The sequence below is a fragment of the Tursiops truncatus genome, chromosome 5, assembly GCF_011762595.2.
Source record: "Tursiops truncatus isolate mTurTru1 chromosome 5, mTurTru1.mat.Y, whole genome shotgun sequence".
Classification (NCBI taxonomy): Eukaryota; Metazoa; Chordata; class Mammalia; order Artiodactyla; family Delphinidae; genus Tursiops; species Tursiops truncatus.
Genome location: NC_047038.1, coordinates 101,804,122 through 101,824,548, shown reverse-complemented (window position 1 = coordinate 101,824,548; position 20,427 = coordinate 101,804,122). Strand labels below are relative to the sequence as shown.

The window sequence follows — 20,427 nt, the reverse complement described above, 5'->3', positions numbered from 1 at the left end:
CTCTGTATAGGAGGTGGATTTTTTACGTTCTTCAAGCTTCTAGAAGTTTCCTGTTGTGCTAATTCTCAGAGTTTGGCAAACAATTCCTTAGCCATATTTAATCACCCTTCTTTTTGGCACTTTCCCTTCTGCCTTTACATTCTCAACCTGAAGAAACCAGGCTTTTCCTGAAGAATATCTTTAACCTCTAATTCTATCTGCGGAGAATAGAAATACATGAAGCATTTCCTGTGGTTTGTAGAATTGGATCTCAAAATTAAGGTGCATATATATTGAACATATTCAGGTGCATTTTAAGCTTGTGAGCATATGAGAAAAATTTAGAGATTAGGGATTAACTGGTTTCTTTCTCCATCTTAATGCAAATAGTGATGTTTTATCCCTGAGTTATGTCTAAGTGTTGCCAGTTTTTTCAGCATGATCATGCTGCCAACTACTTTCATTGTTTCCACTTTGCTGTGCTCCAGGGAAATGAGGCCAAGCTGAGAATTAGACTGGGATTTAATATCCCAGGGTTACAACTTACTTGCTTAATAACCTTGGACAAATCACAAAGGCCTCACTAGTCCTTTGTTTCCTTATCTGTGAAGTGGGGAATGATAGTACATACCTCTTAGTTTGGATGTGAAGATTCAGTGGGATCTCATGATCCACCTCGCTAGCACGGGGTGTAAGTTTGGCTTTTAAAATTTTCTAATTAATCACTAGAATCTCTACATGTCAATATGTTTGGGATCCCCTATTTAAAATCTCCTTTACAAATTTACTAAGAACTCTAGGTGCTTACTCTTCCGAAGGAGGCGCCTTCTCAACTCCAAATGGAGAGAAACTCAGAAAAGCCCAACCAGTCCACTGGTAGGCCCTGGTCTCAGCTGTTGTTGTTTTGTTGGGACCTGTTGAATAAATTGGTACTACTGAGGCCAGTGGGTCCTCACCCACCGCTGCCATGCCCCTTCTGGTCCAGATCCTTGCACACAACTTGGTGGTGCCCAGGCTTGGCCTCTCAAGGTTACTTCTCTTCTGGTTACATCCACATACTCAGTTGTGTGTCCTGTATCACCCTGTGACATCTGTGCCCAGACAACTGGATCCAGAGAAACTTGTCACCTGTCCAGACATCCCTTCCTTTCTGGATGTGTAATTAGATTTTATTTTCTACCAGTGGACCTCAGTTGTAATCATCCTAATTCATTTGAGAAATTCTGCTAACACTGAATTTCAAAAGGCAAGTGGCCAAGGACACCTTCCCCTTTGGAGACTCCTTAAGTCCACTTTGCAAATTTAGCCCCCTCCTCCAATCTATTAGAGCTGAGTACCAAGCAAATCACCAAAGTTCCTATCACTGTCATCTATCAGGAATGGCTTACTAAACCTAAATTTGTATAATTAAGAAGGGTCATTCAAGTGATTATTTCGGGAACAAAGGACTGCCAAGGGACTTTTTGACATTACCCAGACAGAAATAATCTGATACCTTCTTACTAAATAAGGTTAAAAAAACACTTCTGCTTCACCAGACACAGCCACATATGTGTAAAGTACCTAGCATGCCTCTGTCACTTAGTAGGTGCTCAAAAAATGTTAGTGCTCTCCTTCCTCCATTTCTCCTCAGCTCGACCACCCCTCAGCATCATTTAGCTGGGAACATGTAGCTTTCCAGAGACCTAACCCACTCCTAAATGTTCATTTCTCTGCTTGGCTCTGTATGAACACAATATAGATGGTTCTGGGTAGCCTCCTGACAGGCTCACCAAGCTTAGTGTAGACATTGGCTTGTTCTCGGGCATAAAATAAGAATTGGTGGCAGCAGGTCCTCATGCCGACTTCTGATGACCTCCAGCAAGGTTCTACCTTCAGAGCTGCTTTTAGGGGGGTTTGCCTCAGGCAGTTTATACTTTCTGCAAATAGTTAGATTTCATTTTACACTTGTATTCAACTTGTTTTTAATACAGCAAACATGCCTGGAGCATTTTGTCATGGAAAATAATTTGCTAAATCCAAAAATAAACAATGCATAGCTAGTGTCCCTTCTTGTCCCACAAATATACTTCCTGCTTTCTGTGAGAAGGGGTGTGGCATCTGCTGTTTTGGAGCTTCAGTTTCATGGAACTATATTTTCCTTGTCTGGTTTTGCCAACAAAACATGTGTCCATGTGGTTAAGGCACACAGAGGGGCCCTGGGCCACTGCAGTCAGAGGCTGACCTCAGACTCTGTCTTCAGCCTTCCAGACAAGCTCTTTACTACATTTTTTTTGCTGAATTCCCAGACCTCACTACAAGACCTGGGGTGAGGCATCTCAAAAAGAAAGTGACAGCTCCCTTGAATTATTTTGTGTTCAGAAGTGAGTTTCCACATGTTTCATGAGGTAAATCAGGTGCTTAATATCATTATTTTTACAGGTGTTTAATTATTGGCTTTAGACACAAATTCTAATAGAAATAGAAAGAAGAAAAAGTGAGACTAATTCCAAAGCTCTTTTGAAATTATCCTTAGTCCTTCCTGACATTTCCTTACCTGGCCTTTTGTTTTAATGTCTTCAACGGAAGAGTTCTCCTAATGCTGTGAGGTGTGGCTTTGGCTTAGCTGCCTTTCTTTTTTCCAGAGTTAGCCTTTGTCTCTGCAGAACATTGCATCCTAGCTTTTGGAAATCCCCACTGAACTTGGAGAAATTATGCCTTGCCATCCAAACTCTCTCCTGGAACACAATGTGATTTCTGACGGCATACCAGTTGCTCCACTTGACAGTGCTTGCTTGTCTCATTTCACTTGAATATTCACTGGTGAGTAAGAACAGAAGTGGAAAGTAATTACCACAGTTTATTATATGTTATTATATTATTATAAATAATATTATTTATTATATTTATAATATATATATTTATAATAATATTATAAATATTATTTATTATATGTTTCATGCCCATGATAATTACTTTTATAATGCCACTTGTGAATAAATTGATCAGATTAGGATGAATCACCTGACTGGCCAACAGCTATTGGAATGATCCTCCATGTGTGACTTGGAATTATTACAAAACGTGGCAGGATAGACCTGCCCAGCCATCGCGGCAGATGTTCATTTGTAATGCTGCCTTAAGGAATAAGGAGATGAGAGCAAATTGTTCCAGCAGCTCAGCCTGCCCTGCCAACAGTTCAGAGGAGGAGTTGCCAGTGGGGCTGGAGGTCTATGGGAACCTGGAACTTGTTTTCACAGTGGTGTCAGCCGTGATGACCGGCCTGCTCATGTTCTCCTTGGGATGCTCTGTGGAGATCCGGAGGCTCTGGTCGCACATCAGGAGACCCTGGGGCATTGCTGCGGGACTGCTCTGCCAGTTTGGGCTCATGCCTCTTACTGCCTATCTCCTGGTCATCAGCTTCTCTCTGAAGCCAGTCCAAGCTATGGCTATCCTCATCATGGGGTGCTGCCCAGGGGGAACCATCTCTAACATTTTCACCTACTGGGTTGATGGAGATATGGATCTCAGGTAAGTTACACTAGGGAAGCTCAGCTGTCTTCCCCTGATAGCACTCTGCCAGGGATGGGGGTGGGGATGGGGGGGACTGACACCTTCACGTTACAAACTCTGCCAATCTAGGTAGACATTCCATTGGGAAACATTTTACACAGACTTGTTTGGTCCCAGAAGGACTTTCCTTTCTGAACTTAAAATTTACTTTGCTGTGATTGTCCTCTGTTTTACTGTCAACTACTTTTCTGAGTAGAGGGGTTGGGTTCATATGCAACAGTGAAAGCAGGTCTCCTTCCTCACCCAATGGCCCTTCCTAGGCGTGAACTCATTCTCACCCACGCTGATGGCTTTAACAACAGTCCTGGTTTCACAGTCTCCCAGGACATAGGTTCAGAATCCCAGGAAGCTAAGGATACTGGTTGGTAGCTATTGTAGTGGTGGTGGTGGCAGCGGCATAACCAGAATGAGGGCCTCATGGCTCTAATCAGCAAGTGATGCCCGAGCACCTACTTTATGAGATAAGTATTTTGGGGGACAGGATAAGGGAGCCTAAGGGGTATGTGATAGATGTATCCTGTTTTAAGTGGCTATTGAGTTGACTTGGGGAGCAACACAAAGACTTATGACTAAGACTGTTCTTTCTTGTTGTTTTGCAGATGTTTAACATTCATTACTAGATTCTCATTCCTTTCATTTAAGCCAGTGACCTTATTTCCAATTATGGTGTAGATAAATACCCCAGGAAACATTAAGCTTTATCATTCATTTACATTTTAATGAGATTGAATTAGTCACAGGTATTTTGGAGTACTTGTTTTGATGGGGAAAAGAGCATTTGAGGAAAAAACAGAGGAGTCACAACTGGAGAAAATGACAAGGCTAAAAACAGTGGTCTTTCTAGAATCTTTGCTTACTTCTGAACAAGCTGTTTCACCTTTTGCCCAGAGAAAGAACTACTTATGAATTTAAATCTCTGTTCGATGTGTATGTCATTTAGTTGAGATTTATTATACAATGAATGAATCAGAGGTGCTGACCGTGCTGGGAGTTGACGTTAGTGAGTCAGCTGCAGGTATGGGTTTCTAGTTTCCTGCATGTGCTGAATGTTTAGCATATGGAACTTATTTCACCTATAAATTTTAATGGGTTCATGCCAAACAGACCAATAATTAATTTTCATATGGCTATGTTTCTAGTTACCCACTTATCAAAGATTTGAAATGAATCACTTGCATCGCTAATTTAACCCCCCCCCCACCCCCCCCCCCCCCCCCCCGCCCAGGGAAAGTGGCGGGGGGTGGGGTGGTGGTGGTGTGATGAATTGGGAGATTGGGATTGACATGTATACACTAATATGTCTAAAATGGATAACTAATAAGAACCTGCTGTATGAAAAATAAATAAAATTAAATTAAAAAAAACCCTAACGTGCACTGCTAATTCAAATTCAATTAAGTTGACCATTAACATAATAATTGGGAAATGATAAATATTCTTTACACAAAGTCCATATAACAGTGATAAATTCCAGGGCCTGAAAGTTTTTGGAAAGTAAAAGGAAACATAGTTATTAAGTACCCTGACAGGCATGGGGTCTATGCTTTCATGTATTTTCTTTCCCTTCTTTCTTGGCTCTCAAAATAACCTTGTAAATGGCCTTTTATTATTCTGAATTTTACAGCTGAGAAAATTGTGTCTCAGATTGGTTAAGTATGTGGCCAAATGCTACAAATGAGTATGGCAGAACTCGGATTTAAAAGCACATCTGTTTCTCATCAGCCTGAAATTTAGGGACTTTCTTCAATGCCATTTATTAACACAACTAGATCTTCTGAGCAGGAACATAAATCGTTAAGCAGTGTTCTCAAGCACTTCTGTTCTGGGAAAGAGAACATTTATTACCTTCATCTCTTATTAGCCAAAATTATAATAAAAACACCAATTAATAGGAAGTCTATAAAAGATAAAGCTCATTTTACTTCCCTTAATTAGCTTTTAACTTTGGTCAAATTATTTAACCTATAAGCTTCATTCGTAAAACATGTTAAAATTGTCTATTCCCCACAAGGATGTATTTTAAGGAGGAAATATGTATGTTGGATGCCAGGCACATAGTAGGTATGTAATAAATATTAGCTACTTTCCCATTTTTCTTATAAAATTTTGATTTTGAGACTCACAAACAAAAAACAAAACAAAAAACAAGCATAAAATTTAAATTCTAAGAAATGAAATTTTAAAATGGGGACTAAATATTAGATTTTCAAAAGCTTATAGATACAAGAGTAATAAATCTTAATTCTCAGTAAAAATTGCAAATAGGAAATTCAGTATTATCAAGTGAAACAATCTACAAGTTCACTATGTTTTTCTTACTTGATTACCAACAAAAATAACTCAAGCAAAACTCACTAGGCAGTCATTGATAGAAATTTTGTTTTTCATACTGGATAAAATCCAAGAGCATTTAGTACAACATCTTCATTTTACAAATGAGGAAATTTAGATTTAGTGCTCTTGAGATGAGCGCTAAACCTAAATGTGTTTCTCATGCCTTAACTCCGTGCTTCATTCAATTTACTTGCAGTTCTCCATGCGTTCACACCAAACAAGGAGTTTCAGAATCAACATGTTTGAACCAGTTTCTGCATTCTGAGTATCTGATGCTGACACCAGTCATCCTCCCAGTCACCTGGACTCATCATCTTCGCAGCCCCTCCCCACCCCATGACTCCCCTTCATGCTTCACTTTCTTTAGTCAGTCCTCTGGCTAGTACTGTAGCCCACCCTCTTGATGTCACCCATAGCTATTGCTTCCTATCTGTCCACTGCCATCACCTCAGGTCAGGCACCACAGTTTCTTTCTTGGCCAATTGCAGTATCTTCTCAATGTTCTCTCTACCTTCAGTCTTTCCTTCATGGTTTTGTAGTAAGTGGATAAGGCAGGCTCTGGGGTCAGACTGCCTGTCTTTATATCCTGACTTGGGACCTCTTTCTGTAACTGGAAATCATAGTACTTCCTTCATGGTATTGTGAGGAGAAAAGGAACATATTATACATGTAAAGGCTTCTCAACACCTGTAAAATTGGGTAGAACCTAAGCTGGGTCTAACTGACTCCTGCAGGTTTATTTACCATTAAACCCTTAAGCATAACAGGTCTTTGGTCAAAATGGACTATTAACTGTTTTTTTTTTTTAAGATTTTATTTTTATTTATTTATTTATGTAGGCTGCGCTGGGTCTTAGTTGTGGCACGCAGGATCTTTGTCGTAGCATGTGGGATCTAGTTCGCTGAACAGGGATTGAACCCCGGCCCCCTGCATTGGGAGCACAGTCTTACCCACTGGACCACCAGGGAAGTCCCTAGTAACTGTTCTTTAAACATACCCAGCACTTTTCCAACTTTCTTTTGCCCATTGTCTTCACAGGCTGCAACAACAGCTGGCCTGATCTGTCTCCTCCAATCATCCATTATAACGGTTCTGGAAAACAGTTGGCCTACATGTATGAAGAGCCTTAAAATTATCTGGCCCCTGGACTGAGCTCTGCTGATCTTGGCAGGGCTCTCTCACATGTCCGGGGACGGGCTAAATGTGGACTGATCTTGGATGGCCTCAGCTGGGACAATTGGGCTCTCCTCCCTGTGGCCTCTCATTCTCCAGCCAGCTAGCCTAGACCTAACCACATGACAGTGTCTGGGAAGCTTACAAGGTCTCTTGAGGCCTGAGCTTGAAAGCAGTTCACCATCACTTCCACCACATTCCAGTGGCTGATGCAAATTGCAAGGCTAGCCCAGATACAAGGACTGGAGAAGTAGATTCTGCCTCTCCATGGGGTGAGCTGCAAAGTCACAGTGCAGAGGGCATGGAAAAGAGCGGGAGAAAGAACTGGGGACATTTTTGCAATCTACTAAGGATGGACAGAATTCTTGCCTTGGACAGTAGGACATGAAAACTGAGATCTGGCAGTACAGTGTCATAGTTAAGTGCACCAGTCTGGAGCCAGAAAGTAGATCCATCCCTTACTAGCTGGGTCCTCTTGGCAGGTTACGTAAATTCTCTATGCTTTAGTTTCCTCACTTCTAAAATAGGGAGAAACATAAGTTACCTCATGGATTGTTGTAAGGATTGAATGAGTTAATATATATAAAGTGCTCAGAGTCTTACTGGCACAAAATGCTGTATGAGTTATTATTATTAATATATGGGTCAGGCAAAAGATCACTGTGTCAGGGGCCTGTGTTTTAGTCTCTGCTCAAGGAGCTGTGTGTCTTTCAGCATACCTTTCTGGACCTGTTTCCTCATTTGTAAAACCATTGGGTTAGACTTTCTGAGGTCCCTTTTTCTTTTACTTTTCCATTATGGTTTATTACAGGATATTGAATATATTTCCCTGTGCTCTACAGTAGGACCTTATTGTTTATCCATTCTACATGTAATAGTTTGCATCTACTAATCCCAAACTCCCAATCCATCCCTCCCCTGCCTACTTCCCCCTTGCAATCACAAGTGTGTTCTCTATGTTTGTGAGTCTGTTCTGTTTCGTAGATAAGTTCATTTGTGTCATGTGTCTTTTTTCTACTGTGGTAAAATATACATAACATAGCATTTACCATTTTAACATTTTTAAGCGTACAGTTCAATGGCATTAAGTACATTCACGTTGTTGTACAATCATCACCACCATCCACCTCTAGAACTTTTTCATCTTCCCAAATTGAAACTCTGTATCCCTTAAACAATAATTCCTCCTTCCCTTTAGGCCCTGGCAACCGCCATGCTACTTTCTGTTTCTATGAATTTGACTACTTTAGGTATCTCATATTAGTGAAGTCATAAAACACTTGTCCTTTTGTGTCTGGCCTATTTCACTTAGCATAATGTCTTCAAAGTGCAGCTATGTTGTAGCTTGTGTCAGAATTTCCTTTCTTTTTAAGGCTGAATAATAATCTATTGTATGCATATAAGACATTTTATTTATCCATTTATCCATTGATGGACACTTGGGTTGCTTCTTCCTTTTGGCTATTGTAAGTAATTCTTCCATGAACGCGGGTGTGCAAATATCTGTTGGAGTCCTTACTTTCAGTTCTTTTGGGTATAATCCAGAAATGGATCTGAGGCTTTTTTAAGTTTTAAGTATTTTGTGACAATAGGAAAAGAAAAGCAAATTATAAAGTCTAAGCATCCCCCTCTCCCACCCCAGTTTTTAGTGTTTCTCTGGAAACTATTTGGCAGAGGTGCCTCTCCTCTGTCCCATAGCACTAAATATGCAATGCTTTCTTGTCATCTATCAGAGGACACTGCGGTAGCTGGGCTACTTTCAGCCTCACTAGGTCTCTGAGCTCCTCCGGGGCTTGTTCCTCTGCATGCTTAGAGCCAGCCTGGTGGTGGCAGGGGCTTGATAGATGAGGGTGAATGACTGAAGGAAAGTTTCTGATTGCTCGTGTGTGTTACAAAAACTTCTCTTGAAATGCAATCAGTTTATTGGTACAACTTAGGACAGCTCCCACTGTCTTTAGTTTGATAACTTTTTTTTTTGGCCATACCATGTGGCTTGTGGGATCTCAGTTCCCCGACCATGGATTGAACCCTGGCCCCAGCATTGAAATCCTGGAATCCTAACCACTAGGCCACCAGGGAACTCTTAGTTTGATAACTTTTGTTATACGAGGTCTATTCTTCTGTGAGGATGTGTTTGTGTCCTCAGCGGCAGAGAAAGGATTCTGACCACTGGTGGTGGTAGAGCCTGAGGGATTCAGTGGCCAAATTTACTTTTGAACTTTAAAGGAGCTCCTGATCCTTTAGCAGAAACCCTGAAACTGGGACTTCAGATTCTTCAGATCTGTCTGACAGGGCCTAGTGGAGAACTGAAGATCATCTTGAGAGACAGAACTTAGATTGAATCCATGTGACTTAGTGTGTTTCTATAATGCTATATATAATTTCCTTGTCTATAAAATGAAAATAATACCTACCCATAGGGTTGTTTTATAGACGAAAAGAGAAAATGTATGTAATGAGGTCTGATACTTAGCAGGTGGTGTTCAATAAATGCTGGTTACCGTTCTTGAGAAGCAGCAGACAGGAGTAACATTTATATTTAGGGATGGAAAACCTGGCCTTGAACTCTTCTCTAGGCCCAAGTCTGTTGATCTGATCTTATAGCATATTCCATGTCCATCTGATTACCTGGATAATTTAAAAGTTTTTTTTCAGTAGGGAAGCAAGTGTGTACTTTCATAGTTTTGAGTGTCAGAGTTCCTGAGTTTATTGGTTTCAAACTAAAACAACAGGCGTATAATTTAAACCCCAATTGCAAAATGGTATACTTATCGACACTACATTTTAATATAATGCATATATATGTAATTTCCATGTTTTAAAGGAGGTTCAGGATTTAACCTGTTTGTCCAGACTTGCTTAATCTGTCCCATTATTCTCTGTAATAGTTTGCAGATGGTGACACCATTCTTCTTAGTGCAAGTGGAATCTTGTTATACTGAAATCAGATTTTGCCAACAATTTTCCTATATGTGAACAGCCAAGAGACCCAGTTGACCACATCCTCTGTTTATGCTACATTGGAATTTCATGGCAGTAAAACAAAAGGTGTGACTATCCAATGCATTCAGACACGTTCACTTGTGCTTTTCCAGCTTGGCAGAGCACCAGGGTCATCTGTTGCCTTCCTTGACCATTACTGTGAACATTATGGGCGTGAAGTTGTATAAAGGGTAGAAGTAGTAACCTATGTAATCAAGGATATAGAATCAGTCTGATATAATCTCACACTTTGCTTCCCACAGTCATGAATCTTACCTTTCTGGTGTTTGAGCCATAGCCATAGAGGAGGAAAATTGTCTGCTAGTTCTCCAGAAGTTCAAGATCAAAGTGATGTAATATGGAATTCCTTTCAGGATGTGGTGATATGAAGAGCCAGGAATGTAGCACTATCATAGACTAGGAATTTGGAAAAGCGTTCCAGACACACACTATTCTTGAATACAAAGGTTTGAGAGCTGTGGCAAGCTGGTTTTCTTCGTTAATCTGCTCTCTAGTTAGGAAGAAGACTGCTCAAAGTAAGCATTCTTTGTTTTTTTTTTTTTTTTTTGGTACGCGGCCCCTTCACTGCCGTGGCCCTTCCCGTTGCGGAGCACAGGCTCCAGATGCGCAGGTCCAGCGGCCATGGCTCACGGGCCCAGCCGCTCCGCGGCGTATGGGATCTTCCCGGACCGGGGCACGAACCCGTGTCCCCTGCATCGGCAGGCGGACTCCCAACCACTGCGCCACCAGGGAAGCCCAAAGTAAGCATTCTTTTTTTTTTGTTTGTTTTGTTTTTTGTTTTTTTTAGTGGTACGCGGGCCTCTCACTGTTGTGGCCTCTCCCGTTGTGGAGCACAGGCTCCGGACGCACAGGCTCAGCGGCCATGGCTCACGGGCCCAGCCGCTCCGCGGCATGTGGGATCTTCCTGGACCGGGGCACGAACCTGTGTCCCCTGCATCAGCAGGCAGACTCTCAACCACTGCGCCACCAGGGAAGCCCACTGCGCCACCAGGGAAGCCCAAGCATTCTTAATAGAATAAGATAATTTTAAATCTCATATGGAGTGAAATATATGCAAGAACTGCTCAGAAAAGTTTGAAAAGAAAGATTTACGTGGAAGTGTCTGCTCTGTCGTATACAAAAATACACTATGAAAACACCATAATTAAAACAGTCTGATATTTGCTTAGGAAACAAGGACATTTTGAACACACTTGAACGTATATATAATATATAATGAAGTTGGCACTTCAGTTTAGTGAAAAATTGTTTATTTGGAAAATTTAACACACTTGCCTCTCAATATAAAAGACAATAGATTAGTTTCATACCTTATACAATAAAAATTTTAGATAAGTTAAAGATATAAATGTAAAATATAAACCTATGAAAAAGTAAAAAGTGGGGGCAATATTTGAATAACCTCAGGAGAGGGGGAAATCTTTAACAAGGCAAGGAACTTAGAAACCAGGAAAAAAAAAGGACAGATGGACAGATTTGACTATCTCACTGTTATTTATTATGGCAAAAGTCATAAGCATAGTAAAAATACAAAATAACCTTGGCAAAAATATTTGTATTACATTTGATGATATGTACCCTAATTTTAAAGTAGCTCCTACAGGTTGAGAAAAGAAAAATCAGACAAGAAAGGCTGTTGAGAGGGGACATCCAAGAGGTTAATAAACATGAAAGAAAGCACAACCTTGTAGAGAGTCAGGTGTATAACAAAAGAAGAGTGAGATGCAGTTTTCAATGTTCTCATGAGAATTAAAAGGGATTGATTGCCTCCAGTGCAGGCAAGATTGCGAAATGCAACAAGCTCTTTTGAAAATAATCTAGAAGTATCTATTAAAATAAAAAACAGAAACTTTTGACACAGTGATTCCACTTTGGAGAATCTATTTTACAGAAAGAGAAGAATTATTTCAAGTGAAATATATGTAAGAATGTTTAATACATTGCTTATAATGAAAGAAAACTCAAACAATTTTTTCAGCATTAATGGAGTGATTGAAGAAATTATGGCATATTTATGTTGTACTCTGCAGTTCTTTTAAAAAAAATGAGTTTGTTATATCTGTTGCCCTGAAACATGCCTATGATATTAAGTGGAGAAAAAAACAAAAGCAACCAAGCTGCAGAGTAAGTTGCTTTAAAAAGAAAACAACAAAGCCTCTGTTCTCTAAACAGCAGCTATGAAACAGGATTGTTTAAATGAAAACAAAGAGGAGAAGGGATATATACAAATATTTGTGAATTACCTAAGTCTGGTTTTCTGAAAGGGTCACCAATTAGTTAAATATTTGACAGTGCATCTTTGGGCTGGATTCCCAGATGGGAGATTGTTGGGTCAAAGTGTAAACACATGTGTAATTTTGCTAGATATTACCAAACTCCCTCCAGGGGCTGTGCCATTTTGCATTTAAAAAAATAATAAATTTATTTATTTATTTATTTTTGGCTGCGTTGGGTCTTCATTGCTGCACACGGTCTTTCTCTAGTTGTGGCAAGTGGGGGCTACTCTTCGTTGCGGTGTGCGAGCTTCTTGTTGCGGTGGCTTCTCTTGTTGTGGCACACGGGCTTACTTGCTCCGCAGCATGTGGGATCTTCCCAGACCAGGGCTCGAACCCGTGTCCCCTGCACTGGCAGGCAGATACTTAACCACTGCGCCACCAGGGAAGTCCTCATTTCGCCAGCAGTGATTGAGAGTACAGAAGGAGTATTTTTAATATCATTGAAATATAATGGTTGCTGCTTTGCTGGGAATATAAACATTCTTCTGATAGAAAATGTCAAAGTTATCACAGACAGATTATTTTATAGACAGGGTAATTAGATGGAAACATTGGTGATTCATATTATGAGGAAGAATGATGTGTAACTTGCAGGCCTGATCAAGTGCTGGAGGACCCTTGCTATCTCTGCAGCAGACCTTAGTCCTACGAAGGGTCTCCTTCCCCTCCTCGCTGGGCTGGGAGGTAGTGAGCCTCAGTTTCTAGGCCATTTGTACCGTTAACACAGGTTGGGCATATACTATGTGCAAGGCAGTCTGCTGTGAGAATTTAAACTATGAATATTAAAACCTTCCAAGACTCTTGAAGCCTAGTGTTGAAGGGAATAAACACTTGCTTTACCCCTGGGTTGTGTTGTATAATGTTCTGTGTGCCTCACCTCATCTGTAGAGCAGCATTAATCGTGTCTATAAACAGTTTGTATGTGCTTAAACAGATTGTGTAATTTTTCCCAGTGATTTAAACGTAAGTATTTTGTTGGCCTGAAGAATATCTCATTTCCATTTACCTTATTTCCCCTAATTTTACTGATTGATTTTGTTGCTGGTTTTATCACCCAGATAGGGACAAAATCCTATAAAGACAGAAAATAGATTCCTGGTTATCAGGGGCTGGGGGGAGAAGGGAATGGGGAGGGACTGCTAATGGGGTGGAGCTTCTTTTTGGGGTGATGAAAATATTCTGGAAATAGAATAGTACAGTCACATATACTAAAGATACTTTAAAATGAATGAATTTCATGGTCTATGAATTATATATCAATAAAGAACTGTACAAGGAAAAAAATGAATCCTTATAGTGACTAGCAGAATGTTTAGGACGAGTAAATGCTCATAAAATATGAGTTAATTGATAGATGGCAAGAACTGCAGGAAATCTTTTTCTAGACCACAAATAACAGTCATCATCTGTTGAATAATAAAACAGGAGACAGTTTCAAGTAACTTACCCTACATAATCTCTAAGAAGTTGTACCCCAGGAGTTGTTTTTGGTAAGGACTAAATTCTTCATTTCAAACTTTCCCTCTTAAGCATCTACTTTAATTTTACTTTCAGCATCAGTATGACAACTTGTTCCACAGTGGTTGCCCTGGGAATGATGCCACTCTGCCTTTACCTCTACACCTTGTCCTGGAATCTTGAGCAGAATCTCACCATTCCATATCAGAACATAGGTCTGTATTGGGCTTGTGACATGAAATAGTAATAGTAATGGTGATGGTAATAATAATAGCTGTTGTTTACTATGTGTCTCCTTTATACAGGGGTTTAAATATGTTATCTAATTTAATTCTCCAAATAACCCTACAGTACAGATTCTATTACCAGTCCCATATCCTGTATTTTCAGAATTAGGGAGGTGAAGTAACTCGACCAAGGTCATGCAGCTGGTAAGTGCAGACTGGAATTCTGACTTGTGAAACTGACTGCAAAGTCCAAGCTCTTAACTCCTACAACGGTTCACTTTTGAAAACAAAGCCAGAAAACTTACTTACTAAAAAAACCAAACAACCCTTATATAATTCACTAGAAAGCAGTTAGACTCATTATGACCCACAGGTGAACTGAATCACAGTGGCTCTAATGAGATCTTAGTTCCCTCAGCCCCACCTTTTATATCACCTGTGGCCTTGACTTCTTTACTGATCAACATAAATGATTCCTATTGAGTATTAAAGCATATCCACATGTCACAACCACACCCATAGCTCTTTCATTATCTCCTTAAACTCTGAGAGCTCTGTGGACTCACTAGGATTGGAAGAAAAACTTGGTGAGATAATATGTCTATTCTGGTTTTATCAGAGTCTTTGGAGAATTGGTAGAAACCATGATTCATAAACTCCAAAGTGTCAATCTGGAGTCTCAAGTAATCACTTGGAGAGCTTACAGCCCATGGCCTATAGTTCAGAACCATGAATAGAGCCATGTCCTGATAACAGGTGAAGCCCACTGAATTTGTAAAATTTGAGTGAAATCTTAATTTAGAAATCATGATTTTATGTGCAACTTTTTCTTATCACTAAATTATTTAATATATTCTGTTTTAATAATATACTCTAAAAGGCACTTGTAAACAATTAAAGCCCCAAATATGAGCAACTCACATGACTTTGGAGCTAGTGTTGCAAGTGAGCAGATTTGGAAAGTAACACTGGAAAATGTCAGTGTATGGATCCTATTGGCAAGTAGACCTCTGCTCTGTTGAGCCTGTCTTCAGTCACTTGTGTTAATTAAAAGATGTATTTCTCTACCTGCCTTTGGGTTACCTGGCTACACTTGGAAATATAAGAACTTCCTTTGGTTTCTGTAACAAATGCTGTTTTTGTCTTGTAATAGATATTCTTTCCCTTGCGAAGCAAATCACCCATTGGCTTCAAATGGAGAAATAATAGCTATAGTTGTAGAGTGGTGACCCCATACACAGCAACCAAAGAATTTTGCAGACATAAAAGGGTCCTCCTGTTTTCTAATCTTTACATTTTCAGTTGTCTCTAAAATTCCATGTGATTGTTGAGGGATTCTGAGAGAAATGAGAGACTGTTTGTGACGGCATTCAGTGGTATCATATACCCTTCAAAGATTGTCTTCTAAACATTAACAAACATTTTTTTGGAAGTGGATGCAGAAATAAAATGCATCTTGAATTAAAGCTTTTATCTAATTGAAATAGACATAAATTGTTGAGAAATGGGTGGTCAGGGTGAGAGGGGATACCATCTGACAGATTTTTCTTCTCTTCAGGATTTACCCTTGTGTGCCTGACGATTCCTGTGGCCTTTGGTGTCTATGTGAATTATAGGTGGCCAAAACAATCCAAAATTATTCTTAAGGTAAGCAACTCCATGGGACAGTTAGCACACTTCAGAATCAAGAGACTTCACAAATAGACGTAGGCAATGACCAGAACAAAGGGGCCAGTCAGACACGGCCCCACACCTAGCAATTTTCTTTATGTGTCCTGCATTTTTGGATCCAGCCACCATATTTCCTCCACTCTAAGCCTTGCTTTGTCACTCCCATGGGCCCCTACACTGAGGCTTATGACACCCTGCAAAGCATGGAACTCGTGCTTTAGTGACAGAAAAGCTTAGGCCTGCGTGTGGCCAGAGAGCACCCATTTGTTCACAAGGCTTCACACAGGTGCTCTCAAGCAAAGGCTGTTCAAATCTGCATGAAATGGGGCCCATTGTTTATGAGTGTGGCTGGCTTCCTGGAACAGCAGGATGAAGGGCTGTCTTTCAGAAGCATTCCTGGGTGAGCCTCTAAAGATGGAGTTTGTACACACAAACAAGGGCTGTTGACCACACGAATAACTGTCAGAATGAAATCATCCAGAATGCACTGAGGAGTCTGGCCCTGGAATGATGGGAGCTGGAACCCTCTACCTCCTCTTGACTTTCCAGGGTTGTCTTTTGGCTGCTGGGGAAACAAGCCAATGTCCTTGTTAAATGGCTTTTAAAATTATGTGGCTTACACAGCACAGGGAGATCAGCTCGGTGCTTTGTGACCACCCTAGAGGGGTGGGATAGAGACGCAAGAGGGAGGAGATAGGGGGATATATGTATATGTATAGCTGATTCACTTTGTTATACAGCAGCAACTAACACACCATTGTAAAGCAATTATCCTCCAATAAAGATGTTAAAAAAAATAAATAAACAAAAGAGGTTTTTAAAGATGGAAAAAAAAAGTTATGTGGCTTGAGAGGAGGTGTTCTCAACAATGGTGTCCATCTCCTAGGGTGTTGTCCATTTTTCTGATTATGTATTGTTTTAGAAGATATATACTTTTATTATATACTGCTTTCATGAAGATTTAAAAAATGTTTTAGTTATTTTTTGCATTTGTAAAAAAAGACGTTTGGAGCTGATTGGAGGTTTGGCAAATAAATGTCAGTTCATTTTAGTTTGGGGTTTATGGTTTGGTTCAGTTTAAGCTCTTGATGTTTGGCTCTACCTGACAGAACATGCCACTCCATTTGCCTGCACGAATGGATGCTGCTTCCCCAGTTTGGCACAAGACTGAACAACTCCCTCTAGTCCTCCGATGAGATGGAGAACGAGAAGAGGGGTTGACAAGCAGACAAATTAGCTGGACACAGGGAGCTGGAGGAGGGCTTAGATGCTGTGCGTCCGGATTGCACATGATGACTTTACTGTTATTTCAGTAGGAGAAAATTTCCAGTGTGGCAGCGTGTGGTTATAATTTTGTTTACAAAACAGGAGGAGAGAGTATGATCATGGGAACCTCTTACTTTTCAAGTACTCTATCTTGGAGTACTTTCTTAAAAGGGCATCTAACAAAAAAATAATGATTTTGATGTTTCCAGATCCTCTACTAGACCATCAGTGTCAGTGGAGAAATCAGATACATTTTCTGTATGTCTGTAAAGAGCAAATTAAAAACCATTTGGCTTTTGGCTGGACTTCCCTGGTGGCGCAGTGGTTAAGAATCCTCCTGCCAGTGCAGGGGACACGGGTTCGAGCCCTGGTCTGGGAAGATCCCACATGCCGCGGAGCAACTAAGCCCGTGCACCACAACTACTGAGCCCACATGTGATAACTACTGAAGCCCGTGCACCTAGAGCCCGTGCTCCGTGACAAGAGAAGTCACCGCAATGAGGAGACCGTGCACTGCAATGAAGAGTAGCCCCTGCTCACTGCAACTAGAGAAAAGCCAACTCGCAGCAACAAAGACCCAACACAGCCAAAAATAAATAAATAAATACCCCCCCCCCCCCGCAAAGAACTACCCAGCTGAGCCCAGCCCAAATAAAAAAAACAAACAAAAAAAAAACCAACAAAAAAAAACCATTTGGCTATTCCAGAGGTGCTGTGGCAGAAAATATTTAATAATATGGTAGAAAGTTGACCGAGGATTTTTACAATCAGAGTTCCAGCATCTTCCCATTAGGCAGAGGCCCAGTCTTTCCCTGTATTTGAGCAGTAAAAATGATCCCAGAACACATCTTTGGTACATTGGGTTGTTTTTATTTTGTTTCGGTTCCCCATGACCGTCTTTCTCCACACCCTGAATCACTTCAAATCAAGGTTGATGCTGAACTGGGCACATAGTTTGCTGTTTACATGATGTGAATGGGAGCTTGCCAAGATCCTGACTTTCCCCCACATATTCTGGGTCTTGCTTCCTCTTTATCTGGTTTAAAACTCTGACCACTGGGAAAAATTTTTGTTGATCTTTTCTTTTGTTTCTATTAAACAACAAAAGCAAGAGACAGTATTCATTTGGGAGAAGATATCAGTATCTTCAATAGTATCTCATTTGACATTAATATTAGCTCAGGTTGTCTAATGAAGAATGGGTAAATTTCATTTGAAGGAGAGAAGAACAGGGAGCAGAGCAGTCAAGAAGTCATTGGTGGTTGAAGGGGTGGTAGGGAGAGAGTGGTGGATGGTCAGGCAGGGCAGATCTCAGGCAAGAGGTTACCAGTGCGGGGCCTGCAAGGTTGTGTATAGAGGTGTTGGATGCTTATTATCAGAATTTTCACTTATTTCACAAATTTGTCCTATCCACGAAAAACTCCACTACCCAATCCTTCTGGCAGAATCCTCCACTTGAGAGGAAAAGTTACTGATCATGAAATAAGAAGACTTAGATTTGTGTTGAGCTTCATCAAATCTAGCTCAGTCAAGTCACTTGACCACTTTGGACCTCAGGTTTCTTCTCTGTAAAATGAGATTGGATTTGGTGGTCTCTAAGTCCTCTCTTTGTTCTAAAACCTTCTAGGTTCCAAGGCTTTTGGAGGAGTGATGGACTTTGCAAAAAGACTGTGATGTTTACCTGTGCCTCTTTTACTGGTTTGCCTTAGGTTGGAGCCATTGTTGGTGGGGTCCTCCTTTTGGTGGTTGCAGTTGCTGGTGTGGTGCTGGCGAAAGGATCTTGGAATTCAGATATCATTCTTCTGACCATCAGCTTCATCTTTCCTTTGATTGGCCATGTCACAGGCTTTCTCCTGGCACTTCTTACCCACCAATCTTGGCAGAGGTACAGTTAAATTATCCATAAACTTTTATAAGGAGGACAAATTAAACACACTGCCATTGACAGGCTTTGCTGCCTGGCTATGTCTGGAAGCACAAAGAGTTTTGACATACAAGGTGGGTGGTGTTGTCCACTTGGGGAACATTTAGGGTGGTAACCAAATACTTGGTGAGGCTCTGCCAAGGGTATCTCATTTCCTTCTTCCTACAAGTCTGAGGGGCAGATACTCTGGGTATCTCATTGTACATTCTACAGATGAGCAAACCCTTCAGGGAGCTTAAGTAACCTGACCAAGGTCATAGAGCCAGAATGTGGTGGACTTAAGATTTGGGCCTTAGGTCAGTACAGTTATATCCGCAGGGCATTGGTTCCAGAGCCCCCTGCAGATACCAGAATCCAAGGATGCTCAACTCCCTATTATAAAATGGCATAGTATTTGCATATAACCTACGTACATCCTCCATATACTTTAAATCATCTCTAGATTACTTATAATACCTAATGTAATGCTATATAAATAGTTGCCTGCATGGCAAATTTAAGTTTTGCTTTTTGGAACCTTGTAGAATTTTTCTTTTCCCAAATATTTTGATCCGAGGTTGGTTGAATCCGTGGATATAGAACCTGCAGATACAGAGGGACGACTGTAATTAGGAACACGGACTGTTGAGGAGTTGAAATATAATTGGATCTGGAGAGAAGGTATTCCTATGGCAAAGTGTAGTCAAGCAATCCTGTTTTTTCTACACCTGATGGCTTGAGAAAGATCAGGACTGAGATGCTGCATTTGCCTTGTGAATGGTCCAGGTGTGAGGTTCAGCTGTGTCACTTAATCTTGTCAGGTTATGGACAGGGCTCTGAAAGAAGTGAGGGTGGTCTGGAGAAACTGTAGTGTGCAACAGGGTGACTAGAAATAAAATAAGAGCCACTGAATTTGCCCTGTACTAGTGACGATATTTTCACTCCCACATTCCACACCCTTGTTACCTCCACATCCCAGTCCAGTCTGCAAAGAGAAGCCGGTTTATCAAACGTCTCTTTCCTCTCTTCTGCCATCTGTAAAAGCCTCAAGATGCCCTTTGTATTCAATAAATTGGAGAAGATGAAACTGCCTAACCCAGCCTCCAAGGTCCTGCCTAGGTTTTCCTTCTCCTCCCCCCTGCTTTTTCTTTTTCAAGTGAGGTTTATTTTTCTTTTCTCTTCTGTTCTTTTCTTTTTTTTTGTAATTAGAAAATGAATAAAATATAGAAAAGGAGAAAGTAGAAAAAACTTATTACTAAACCATTTCACCAAAGAAACCGTTTTAGACATTTTGTTTTCATGTAGGGTTTTTATGTTTATTTTCAAGTGTTTATACTGTTTTGTGTCTGACTCAACTTTCCATTCTCATCTCCTTCAATCCTCCACTCCCTGCAGGTTGGCTTAGAGCATAAGCAATGCTTACTGAATAGGCCAAGCTCATACGTGTCCCCAGAACTTTAATTTCAATCACTTCCCCACATTAAATGCCTCTTTCACTCTTTCCATTCTTTAGTTTCACCCTTCCTCTGTGAAGCCTTCTCTAACCATTTATGACACTTTTCTGAATTTCTACAGCATTTCCCTG

General features: G+C 40.6%; 1 protein-coding gene across 16 annotated transcripts in view; it reads left to right on the top strand.

Moving 5' to 3' along the window:
* Positions 1 to 3,059: 3,059 nt before the first annotated feature.
* Positions 3,060 to 20,427, top strand: part of SLC10A6 (solute carrier family 10 member 6) — a 47,642-nt gene continuing 30,274 nt past the window's right edge. For 11 of the 16 annotated variants that reach the window (XR_012332101.1, XR_012332102.1, XR_012332099.1 and 8 more), the window contains exons 1-4: positions 3,061 to 3,489; positions 13,872 to 13,990; positions 15,561 to 15,649; positions 18,649 to 18,824. Coding sequence is in view for 3 of the 16 variants with exons in the window: in XM_019926690.3 (XP_019782249.1) it covers positions 3,077 to 3,489; positions 13,872 to 13,990; positions 15,561 to 15,649; positions 18,649 to 18,824 (797 nt within the window). In the remaining 13 variants the exon portion in view is untranslated. Of the gene's footprint in view, positions 3,490 to 13,871; positions 13,991 to 15,560; positions 15,650 to 18,648; positions 18,825 to 20,427 lie in introns of all 16 variants that reach the window. The other 5 variants (XR_012332106.1, XR_002174701.2, XR_012332105.1 and 2 more) reach the window with 2 other exon arrangements.